The sequence below is a fragment of the Marmota marmota genome, unplaced genomic scaffold (assembly GCF_001458135.2).
Source record: "Marmota marmota marmota unplaced genomic scaffold, marMar, whole genome shotgun sequence".
NCBI classification, from domain to species: domain Eukaryota; kingdom Metazoa; phylum Chordata; class Mammalia; order Rodentia; family Sciuridae; genus Marmota; species Marmota marmota.
The window spans coordinates 6,329,818-6,340,519 of NW_026000185.1; the positions used below are offsets into that span (position 1 = coordinate 6,329,818).

A 10,702-nucleotide genomic window follows, 5' to 3' on the forward strand; every position below is an offset into this window, starting at 1 on the left:
CAGACTAGAGAGAAGTTTCCACATTTATTCAAACCCTTCTGGAACCCTCAAAGTTGAGCTCTCTGGGAGCCCCTAGTCTGTATGTGTTATTACACATACAGACCTGCACAGGATACAGACAACAGAATGGAATGCAGTGCTTGAGGAGTCAGCAACAAGGTGCTGAGTACTGATGGAGCATTAGTGTTAAGTACCACAAAGAACATGCCTCTGGAAAAGTGGACAGTAGGGGACCTCTATCCACCCTGTTCTTGATTTCCTGGTTGGCCTCCAATTGCCAGAGCCACTGCCACCACCTCCAGAAAAGTAGATGGGTGGTTCTCAGGGGCCTGCCGCGGAAGGGTGAGTCTGCCAAGAGCAAAGGTAGGCAGCCTCTGTGGCCAGGCCAGGTCTGGAAGCAGGAGATGATGATAGCTGAAAAGCTCCTGTGGGCACACCCAAGACCCAGATTCTCCTAGGTGTGGGCTGACTGTCCCTCCCAAAGTCCAGCAGCCCCTGGTGCCAAGGCGGGTTCTCCATACCCACTGGAAGGCACAGGCTGGTAGGGCAGAGGAGCTGGCTTACAGACCCACCTGAGAAGGTAGGGAACAAAGAGACACTGGCCAGGCAAGGCTGAGGGGGTCCTGGGACATAGCCCTAGGCCCTGCCTGAGTCCTCAATTACTTCGTGCCCCAGCCAGGAAAGTTCCAGACTCCAGGAAACTAGAGGTGGGGGGGAACAGAGCAAGAAGAGGAAGACAAGGTAGCAGAATTTCCACTCAATGGGAGCAGGGCCGGCTAGTTCTGAGGGATGCCCCTGCCCCTATGAAGGCCTGGCAGTGGTGGAAAACCAGTGGAGAATCCTCAGTGTGGACAAGGAGGGGTCACAGGGAGCACCTGCCTTGCTCATCCAGTTCCCATTGGCCACTCACCCCACGGGCTGGGCCATCTTGGCGTGCAGGCTCTGGTGGGCAATGAGGTGAGCACGCTGCTTGAAGCTCTTGTCACACTCGCCACAGCCGAAGGGCCGCTCGCCAGTGTGAACACGCCGGTGGTCCAACAGGTAGGAGCGCAGGGAGAAGCTCTTACCACAGTCACTGCAGCCGAAGGGCTTCTCGCCCGTGTGGATGCGTTGGTGGTCTGCCAGGTAGGCGCTGCGGCTGAAGCTCTTGCCACACTCAGAGCAGGAGAAGGGCTTCTCACCGGTGTGCACACCCTGGTGACGCACCAGGTCAGAGGAGCTGCGGAAGCTCTTGTCGCACTCGGGGCACTTGTGTGGCTTTTCACCTGTGTGTGTGCGTTGGTGCCGTGCCAGGTCCGAGCCCCAGCGGAAGCGCTTACCGCACTGCCCGCAGCTGTGAGGCTTCTCCGCAGCTAGGTCCCGAAACTGACGCCTGCGGGTGGGTGGCCGACCCCGCCGTACCCCTACCAGCTGGCCTACAGCTGCTCCTGGCCGGTTCTCACTCTCCCAGGCCTCAGCCTCTTCCGGGCTCCAGGATACAGACACCTCACTGCCTGTCTGGCGCGGAAGCACCAGCACTGCCTCCTCCAGCTGGGTCTTCGAGCTCTGGCTTTTGAGCCCCAAACCTGAAAAGTGGGAGGAAGCAGCCTCTTCAGTCCTACTTGGTTCTAGAGTTATAGTGCTGAGGCAAGGAAGAAATGCAGCTCAGGGAAAGCTCCCTGGCTTTGAGGTTCAGACCTGGGTCAGACATGCAAGCCCCAGTTCCCTCATCTACAAAACGAGATAGTGATGAAAAGCCAGTAGAAGAGTGGTTACGAGTGAGCCCCAGAGGGTGGACCCTCTGGGCAGATCCTATCTGCAGGGATGCCTCCTAATCATGACCCTCCACTAGGTCCCTTACCCAACCAGGTCCTTAATCCATCCAAGAACCTTGCTTCTATACCTGGAACTAATGGTCCACTCTCAGAGCTCACTGAATGGACTCAGCTTGATTTTGTGAACCACCCATTCTTGAACTGGTAGAAATGGAGGTATTAAGCAATGTGGTCCCCTCACTTTACAGGTTCCAGTTCTCCAAATTCAAATTCACAGTAACTTCAGTCAGGGAAGGATCTCAGCCAGGTTCACAGGTTAGTATCTGGCTTGGAAAGGGACCCCAAGTGTGTGGCTTCAAATGGCAAGGTGTTTGGACTTGGAGTGCAGCCCAGCCCTGTCAACATTCTTGCAGCTGGTGAGCCAAGGTGGCCTCACAACAAAGCCTCTTTTAACTCTGTCCTTTAGTGTGCAATGACTTCTCTGAGTCTCAGGTCCCTCATCAATAAAATGGGAAGAATATTTCAATGCACCATGTTGTGTGAATCAAAGGAGAAAATGTCCTTATAAGCACTCAGCACAGGCTGGCACATCTCAAGCACTTGTCACATGATATACCTGTACAGGTACAGAGAACTGAACATCAGCACAAGAAAGGAATCAAACAGGGCTCTAGAAGAGACCCAGGAAAAGCCCACTTTGGAACTGGCCAAGGGAAGAGTGGGAAGAAAGACTGGGAATGGCAGCAGGATGAGGGGCCCACCTACACCCACTTACCCAGGGCAGCATTCTGGGAATTCTCCCGCTTTATGTCCCAGAAGAGATTCCTTTGGGCAGGGTCCAGAGAACCCCATTCTTCCCGTGAGAAATAGAAGGGAATGTCTCCCAATGCTACAGGTCCCTGGAATGAGGAAGGAAGATTGGGCTCAGGCTGCCTTGCTCAAGTCTCCCAGGCAGCTGTGGGTGGGGACAGGGTGAATCAGATGAAAAAGGGCTACAGGAGAAAGCAAGGAACATTTTATAAACTCAGCAGTGCCAAGGGTCTCAGAGAGGACAAAGGGACTGGTAACTCACATGGACCCCAGAGGCAAAGCAGGCATCTGTGGTCTCTCTGGTATTATCCTCTTTAAGAAGAGCAGGAAGCTGGGCTGAAAGAAAAGAATGGCGCCTCAGGGAGGCCACCTCAGGCCTGAGACTGAGATCTTAGTCTCCCCTGCACACGTGCACATGCACAGACACACATGCACGCACATACAGATATACATGTGCACATATGACTGGGCTTCAGAAAACAGAAACCCCTGGCTGCTACCTTCAGGGCAATGCTTGAGAAGGAACAAGGCCCCTGGCCAGCCATTCTACCGCTTATTTTTCTTTTTTAAATACTTTATTTCATTTTTTTTTAGTTGTAATTGGATACAATACCTTTATTTTATTTTTATGTGGTGCTGAGGATCGAACCCAGGGCCTTACACATGCCAGGCAAGCGCTCTACCGCTGAGCCACAACCCCAGCCCTGCCGCCTACTCTTGTAGAGGCTTACTTACCATTGTGGCTATGCTGCTCCTGGGGTACAGGCGGCTGGCTCCATGCCCCCACCATCAGCAGAGGCCCCCTGGCCTGGGATCTCTGGACTGCAGACTCAGGTTCCACCTCCTCTGAGGGCACATCCTGTGCAGGAACCACAACATGCTCATCAGCACCGAGATCAGACGGGGGAGACAGAGTTTAATCCCTGGGAAGGAGACACAGGATATGTCCCTCAGGAGGCTGGGGTGTTGAAAAGGAGAGCAATATGGAGTCCCATGAAAACCCCAGAGGAGAATGTAACACCAGGCAGTGCTGTGTGCCCAAAGATACTCCCCATCAATCATGATGCAAGAACCAGCCCTACTGCCAGGTCAGAGCCTCACACCAACAGATCATCAACACCTCCCCAGATGCTTCCAGTCTCAAGGACCCAACACACCACAAGACAGCAGGGTGTTCACAGACAGCTCTACCTTCTCATACCCTTCTGGAGCTCTCATGCATATCACTGTATCCCTAGGGCCTGGCCTAGAGCAGAACATGAATATACATTTGCAGATCCTAATGAAGTTGAAAACTTTTTTCTGGAACAAGCCCACTTTGCCCAGTGAAACCACCAAAAAGAAAGCAATCATATTTACTTTGGACTCGTCTTTCAGAAAGGCAATATGTGTTATATCATGCTTTTGTGCTTACTCCCTCGGGCTTAGGGTCTCCCCTACCCTGTGAGCCTCCTGGAGATTCATCTCCATGGACATGGCCACTTCTCTTCAGCTCAAGACCATCTGGATCTGGGAGGGGCCCCTCACCTGCAGCCAGGCTTTCACTGGCTGCTTCTGTAGGTCTTCCACCAAGGCCACAGCTTCCTCGCCACTCCCTGGGAGCTGTCCCCGCACCTGGGCCTGGATCTCCCCTGGCAGTACTGTCAGAAACTGCTCCAGCACCAACCGCTCCAGAATCTGCTCCTTGGTGTGCAGTTCAGGCCTAAGCCAACGGCAGCAGAGCTCCCAGAGCTGGCTGAAGGCTTCATGCGGCCCACCCACATCCCCATAGCAGAACTGACGAAAGCGCTGGCGGCAGGCCTCAGAATCCTTGCTGTCTTCCTGCTGGACAGATTCTTGCTCCCAGGAGGAATCTTCCACCTTCACAATCAGAAGTCCTTCTCCCTCCTCAGGAGCCTGGTCCTGGTGCTCCCAGGGGGATGCCATTCCCCTGGCCTAAAGCTCAGGGCTGGTCGGCCTCAGCTGACCCTTTCAATCTCCCAGAGGGATCCCCTGTGGTGGCTGGGCTGGCATCTAGACACACACTCCTGGGGAAAGAGCAAACCAGCAGGATTTGGGGAAGGGTGAAATACATGAGCAAACAATCAGCTAAAGGGACATCCAAGATCCAGGGACTCCAGTACCCATCCATTGGTGCCCTGGAGCAGTTTTTAGGCTTTACTCTAATGCCTTATTCTGTTTTTGTTTTTTGTTTTTTTTTTTTTGAGAGGGGTAGCTACTGGGGATCCAACCCAGGGGTGCTTTACCACAGAACTACATCCCCAGTCCATTTTATTTTTTGAAGACAGGGTCTCCCAACTTGTCCAGACTGGCCTCAAACTTGCAATTATCCTGGTTCAGCCTCCCTAGTAGGTGGGAGAGTAGCTGAGATTACAAGCATGTACCTTGGTGCCTGGCTATGTTTTGTTGTATGTAACAATCTTTCCTACTAATAGAGGTCCACACCTCTATCGCCAAGCCTGGAATAAAAACCCTGGGTTTTTTCTGAGTCACTTGATTACAAAACTTAATCTCACTCACTTGTACTACTACTAGACCTACTACTGATATGAGCATATTTATGTTTATATTTATAGCACTTAATGTAAATGTTCACATTTTATGGCAAAAAATACTAATGTATTTGTTGTTTGTAAAGATTCATTGAACTAAGGACATTTTTCCATGTGTATATTTCAATTAAAATTTTTAATTATTGTATTTCAGTGTTGTCCCCAATCCCTTTGTAGGTGTTACTTAATATACCATAGGGGCATTGTATTATCTTTCTCAAATTTGAAAACTTCTGAATCCCAAAACATATCTGGCATTGGGGGTGTCAGAGAAAGGCTTTATAGATGAATGTGTGACATATTTGGACTTTGTTACTCTTTACACTTAAACTGCCAAGTTACATTTTATGTTATTAACCTTCAAAATTCTGATAAGTGTATTCTGAATTTTTTAAAGCAATAAACACAAACATCTAAAAAAGGGAGAAATTTTAAAAATATACAAATACATAGAAAAGAAACTCCCTTTCTCGATGTGGTTGCAACTCTCCCTCCTCCACAGTCTGACAAATGACGTCTCAGGTCTTTTCCTGTGCTTTTAATAAAAATGTTATCCATATAAACGAAAAAAAAAAGTGCTTGATGTGTTGTATTACATAAATGAGAAGGTTTCTTTCATTAGGAGCACTATGAGCTTACGTGGTATGGGTGTACTTGGGTTTCTTAACCAATACCCAAGTAATGCATTCGAGTTGTTTCCAATTCTTCTCTATTACACACTAAGCACTTTATTCACTCTTCTGCTCTTCACGAGTCTCTTGAAAAGTACGCGCGCCATTCTCGTCCTCCACTGACAGGAGGTCTCCCCGGAGAGGCCAGGACTCACTCACCAGGGTCGCACGGCAGGACGCGGCAGGCGGGTACGTTGACCCGGCCGGAGCCCCGCGCTGTCCCCCAGCAGCCTTGCCTGCGCGGAGCTGAAGGAAAGCGGGCGCGCAGGGGCGTCTGCCCGGAGACCAAGCGGGCAACAGGGGCGCTAGGAGGACCCGCACTTCCCAGCGGAGCACAACCCCTTCGGCCTACGCCTCGGGGCGCGGGCCCGGGCCACCCAAGGCTCCGCTCCCGACCTTGGAGCCCGGAGGCCCGCGTCGCCAGTCCCCGCCCCCGAGACACACCGCCCACAACCGCCCTGGTGTCCCCAGTTCCGCTGCCAGTCCCAGGCGCCGGAAGCCCGCGCGGGGCACGCCGGGAAACCACGCGGCGCATGCGCCACTGCGAGTCGCACCATTTATACCAAGCCGGGGACCGGAAGTTTTCCGACGAACAGCCAATGAACAGGGAGAATTCCTAGAGATGGCCAATCAGCAGGCAGCAACGCCGCGTCAATACCCAGGTACCGGAGGCGAAGGGCTTGGGTGTGCTTTTTGGTTTGCCCTCCCTTCCTTCGACTGCGCTTTCCTTTTGCTTTTCTCTGCGCCTCCGGCCCTTGAACAGTGGAAAGAAGAAGCTAGGGCTGGCCTGACAAGCAGAGACCACACCTGGCCCAGCCACGAGTGGAGCGCCTGTTCCACCGGAAGGGGTGCGCTGGGGAGGTTTCCTCCTTCCGCTCCAGTTTCTTGGCTCCAACGAGTAGGTGCAGGGCCCGGGGGCCGCGGCTCCCTAGACACGCTTCCGGAACCCTGGGTCCCACTTCTCCCAAGTCTTTCGCTGCCCTGCGGTGTCCCAGGCGGATCCCCGCACCCTCCCATCACAGCTCTGTCTGCTCAGAGCTGAAGAGCGGAGGGGGACCTGGGGCCCAGAAGCGTCCAAAGCTGGGGGGCCGTATCCGCGAATCTCGAGGTTTTTGTTTTCTTACATTTGGACCGGCTCGCACCCTCTCCATGCCTCGAGATTTTAGGCTCAAAATTTTCAGAAGTGAAAAGCGCTTTCTTTTTTCGGTCATGCACGTATTGCATGCTTGATGTAGAAAATAAAAAAAGATTGGAAAATTATAAAGATATCCCTTTGCGTGAGGTTAGCTTCCTCACTCTGCTCAAATGTCACCCCCTCAAAAAGGTCTTCTCTAACTCTGAACAATCTCTACTCTGCCTTATTTTTCTTCCTGATGTTTATTGTTTGACATCACGTATTTGTGTAATTGTCTCTCACTACTCAACTGTAAGTAGCTACATGAGTGCAGACACTTTTTACTACCTTGCCTTGGGCACCTGAAAGTGTACCTGGTACGTGATAGGTGATCAGGAAACACTGGTGGGATGAATGAAGTTTTTTTTTTTTTTTTTTTAAACAAAAATCCCTAATACAACCATCCACAAATAAGCACTATTCATGTTGTATGTGTTCTTACAGTTGTATATCTATGACCATATTTCTAAGACAAATCAGGAATCACTAAGTCATATTCTGTTGATTCAATAGTATAGATATCTTTTAGTGTCAGTATGTTCAAATAAAATGTATCAGTTTTGTAAGCTGCATAGTATTCCACAGCATGGAAGTTCCATATTTTATTTAAAGCACTCTCCTTCCAGTAGGATAGGGGAAGGGAGGAGGGGAGGCAAAGGCGAGGTACTGGGGGAATGAAACTGACTATATTATGTTGTGTGCAGGTACAAATATGTAACAATGCATTTCACTATTATGCATAATTATAATGCACCAAGGTCTGGAAAGAGAAAGTAATTTTAAAAATAGGATCGGACATGGCTAGAGTTGTGGCTTGGTGGTAGAGCACTGGCCTGGCTCGTGTGAGACACTGGGTTCAATCCTAGGCAACACATAAAAATAAATAAATAAGATCATTGTTTTAATCTACAACAAAAGAAAAATATTTTAAAAAAATAGGATCAGACATACAAACAAAAAACAAAGTACCCTTGGACGTTTAGATCGTTTACAATTTTTGGAATTTACAAATAAACTTGCATATATACCTTAGTGCATTTGTTTGAACACCCTGCTACAGCACTGACATTTGATTGAATTTTAAGTCTGTAGCTTAATATTGGGGAGATACAATGTTTTTACAATAATGTTTTCCCATACAGAAATATACATTTGTAATATATTTTAGTAAAATTTTATAGTCTCCTCATTTGTTCTTTTTAAAAATAGGTCGTTTCTTTTTTTCAAGTTCGTTTATAATTTTGTGGTTGTGAATATTTTTCCCCATTGTATTATTTACTTCAAGCAGGAGATTAAAAACATGTAAGTAGTGGGGCTGGGGTTGTGGCTCAGCGGTAGAGTGCTCACCTAGCACATGCGAGGCCCTGGGTTCAATTCTCAGCACCATATAAAAAATAAATAAGTAAATAAAGGTATTGTGTCAACCACATTAAAAAATATTTTTTTAAAAAAAGTGTAAGTAGAGCTCGGATTGTAGATCAGTGGTAGAGCACTTGCTTAGCATGTGTGAGGCACTGGGTTCAATTCTCAGCACCACATATAAAACAAATCAATAAAGTCCATAAATAACTAATAAAAATATTTTTCTAAAAAAACCACCTCAATAATTTGAACAAAATCTGATACAAAGATTTGTTGTTAAATCACACACACACCCAAATGTTACCTACTAAAAGAGTCTCTAATAAAAGTTTCAGAAGTAGCAACCGCAGGAAGCAAATTCTGCTTTTAGGATGAGGGCACAAACTCAAAACTTCCCCCCTTTTCAATTCAAGGCGGAGATTTGGACCTCTAAGAGCCCACCGCTGTGACAAGTGCACACAGCTGGCAGTCAGGGAAAACTTGCTGGAAGTGAATGCCCAAGGTTTCCTCACCTGCTCTCTATCGGCCTGCACTGGGAGACGGAAGTCCCTTTCTCCAGCTCCGGCCTTACAGCGTTCTTCTAACGCCCTCTACTGGCAAAGACTAATAAATGGGCCAGCATTTCAGGACCATTAAATTTCCATTCAATAATTTAGAGAAGACAGCAAGTCAATCACCTGGTCCTTCCTGGCTTAACCAAGGGCAGATTTTTTTTTTTTTTTTTTTTTTTTTGCACTATAAAGCAACAGGCTGTGTCTCTGCGTTAGCGCATTGGACGATGTAGAGGCCCTGGCTTGAGCGGCACGTGTTGGGACAGCATGGCTCCATGCATTATGTGCTGTGGAAGGTGACCAAGTGCGCTTCCCAGGTAGGCATTAAGCACCTGTGAGGAAACATGGGCGTTTCTCCAAAACTGCAGGCACTGAGCAGTGTTGGAGCCCTGTGTCCCTGGGATGGGAGGCTATCACGGGTTGCAAGTTTAGGAACAATATTCTGTTTTGAGTTGACAAATACAAGCTGTAATGCATTTCTCATAGTGCCTATCTAGCCTTCATGAGCCATCCACTGCTCACCCCATCCTTCCTAGGTCCCTGGTGGCCATGTTTGCATTATGTGAATCTGTCCCACCAAATGGACTGCCATGGGGAAAGAGATAGTTGTTTGACTCAGACTGAGTTCACTAGCTCCTCTCTACTCGGAATCGAGAACTGGGACTAAGGGAGATTCCAGTCACTTTTCTGTGTTGTTGCCCTGTAGAGTAGATTCATGAACTGACAGTGTTCTTTCCTCTTGTTTTCTATATACAAGATCAACTGAGATTGTGGCTCAGAGGTAGAATGCTCGCCTACCACATGTGAAGCAGCGGGTTTGATCCTCACCACCTCATAAAAATAAAAAAGATATTGTGTCCACTTATAACTAAAAAATAAATATTTAAAATATCAGTGAATAAGAATGCATCAACAGGGGAAGATGGGAGTGGCCGGAGGGAGGCCACAGGAAAAAAAAAAGAGACTGGAAAAGCTTCCTTGGTCCCAGGCCCTGCCTGAGACCTACATGTTCCATGAGACTGTCTTGTCTCTTTACAAAAAAAAAAATCCCCCTTTTGTTTTTGCTGGCTTTCTTTGTGTCAATCAGAGAGCCTTAAGCATTACATGGCCATTGGCTACACGAGTACCTTCTTGTTTGTCATATGTATGACCAAAATAGTATTTTACTTGCTGCAACCTATTAATGGCAAGTTGCTGGAGTTTTTTGGGGTTTGTTTTGTTTGTTTGGTGGTGCTGGAAATCAAACCCAGTGTCTGGTACATGTTTGACAAGTGCTCTTCCACTGAACTATCTCCAGCCAAGTTTTTGTTTGTTTGATGTTTGGTTTTGGGAGGGTACCAGGATTGAACTCAGGGGCACTAGACCACTGAGCCCCACATCCCCAGCCCTATTTTGTATTTTATTTAGAGACAGGATCTCACTGAATTCGCTTAGCACCTTACTTTTGCTGAGGCTGGCTTTGAACGGTGTTTGTTTTGTTTTTAAACTGGAAATGAACCCAAGGGTGCTTTACCACTGATTATATCCACATTCCTTTTATTATATTTTGAGATAGTGGCTCACTAATTTGCTGAGGCTGGCCTCAAACTAGCAATCCTCCTTCAACCTCCTGAGTTGCTGGGATTACAGGCCTGCGTCATTGCACCCAGCTCCAAATTGCTATTTTTGAGGGATCAAGCACACTAGTTTTCTAATATAAATTACCAAAAACTTGGTGTCTTACAACAAAACAAATTTATTATATGACAAATCTGAAGACCAGAAGACTGAAATTTATCTCATTGGGTCCATTTCAAGATGTCTGCAGGGCTAGTTCCTTCTGGCAGCT

The 10,702-nt window shown here is 48.1% G+C and overlaps 1 protein-coding gene across 2 annotated transcripts; it reads right to left on the reverse strand.

Annotated features, from left to right (window-relative positions):
* Positions 1 to 5: 5 nt before the first annotated feature.
* On the reverse strand, positions 6 to 6,275 carry Znf213 (zinc finger protein 213). Of its 2 annotated transcripts, none has more exons than XM_015490824.2 (6): positions 5,947 to 6,275; positions 4,092 to 4,591; positions 3,300 to 3,423; positions 2,827 to 2,900; positions 2,530 to 2,653; positions 6 to 1,565 (listed from the first exon to the last, which is right to left on the reverse strand). In XM_015490824.2, the coding sequence occupies exons 2-6, from the start codon at positions 4,488 to 4,490 to the stop codon at positions 907 to 909; spliced, it is 1,380 nt and encodes a 459-aa protein (XP_015346310.1). In that variant the 5' UTR covers positions 4,491 to 4,591; positions 5,947 to 6,275; the 3' UTR covers positions 6 to 906. The 2 variants fall into 2 exon arrangements, with proteins under 2 accessions (XP_015346310.1, XP_015346309.1); XM_015490823.2 differs by having other exon boundaries at positions 5,756 to 6,274.
* Positions 6,276 to 10,702: the final 4,427 nt, after the last annotated feature.

What these genes read in the sequence shown, in the direction of transcription:
- Znf213 (XM_015490824.2), bottom strand. Translation starts at nt 4,490, where the DNA reads ATGGCATCCCCCTGGGAGCACCAGGACCAGGCTCCTGAGGAGGGAGAA. An exon ending in CAGTGAAAGCCTGGCTGCAG is followed by an intron (nt 3,424 to 4,091) that starts GTGAGGGGCCCC and finishes GTTCCTGCACAG; the next exon opens with GATGTGCCCTCAGAGGAGGT. An exon ending in GGAGCAGCATAGCCACAATG is followed by an intron (nt 2,901 to 3,299) that starts GTAAGTAAGCCT and finishes CTTTTCTTTCAG; the next exon opens with CCCAGCTTCCTGCTCTTCTT.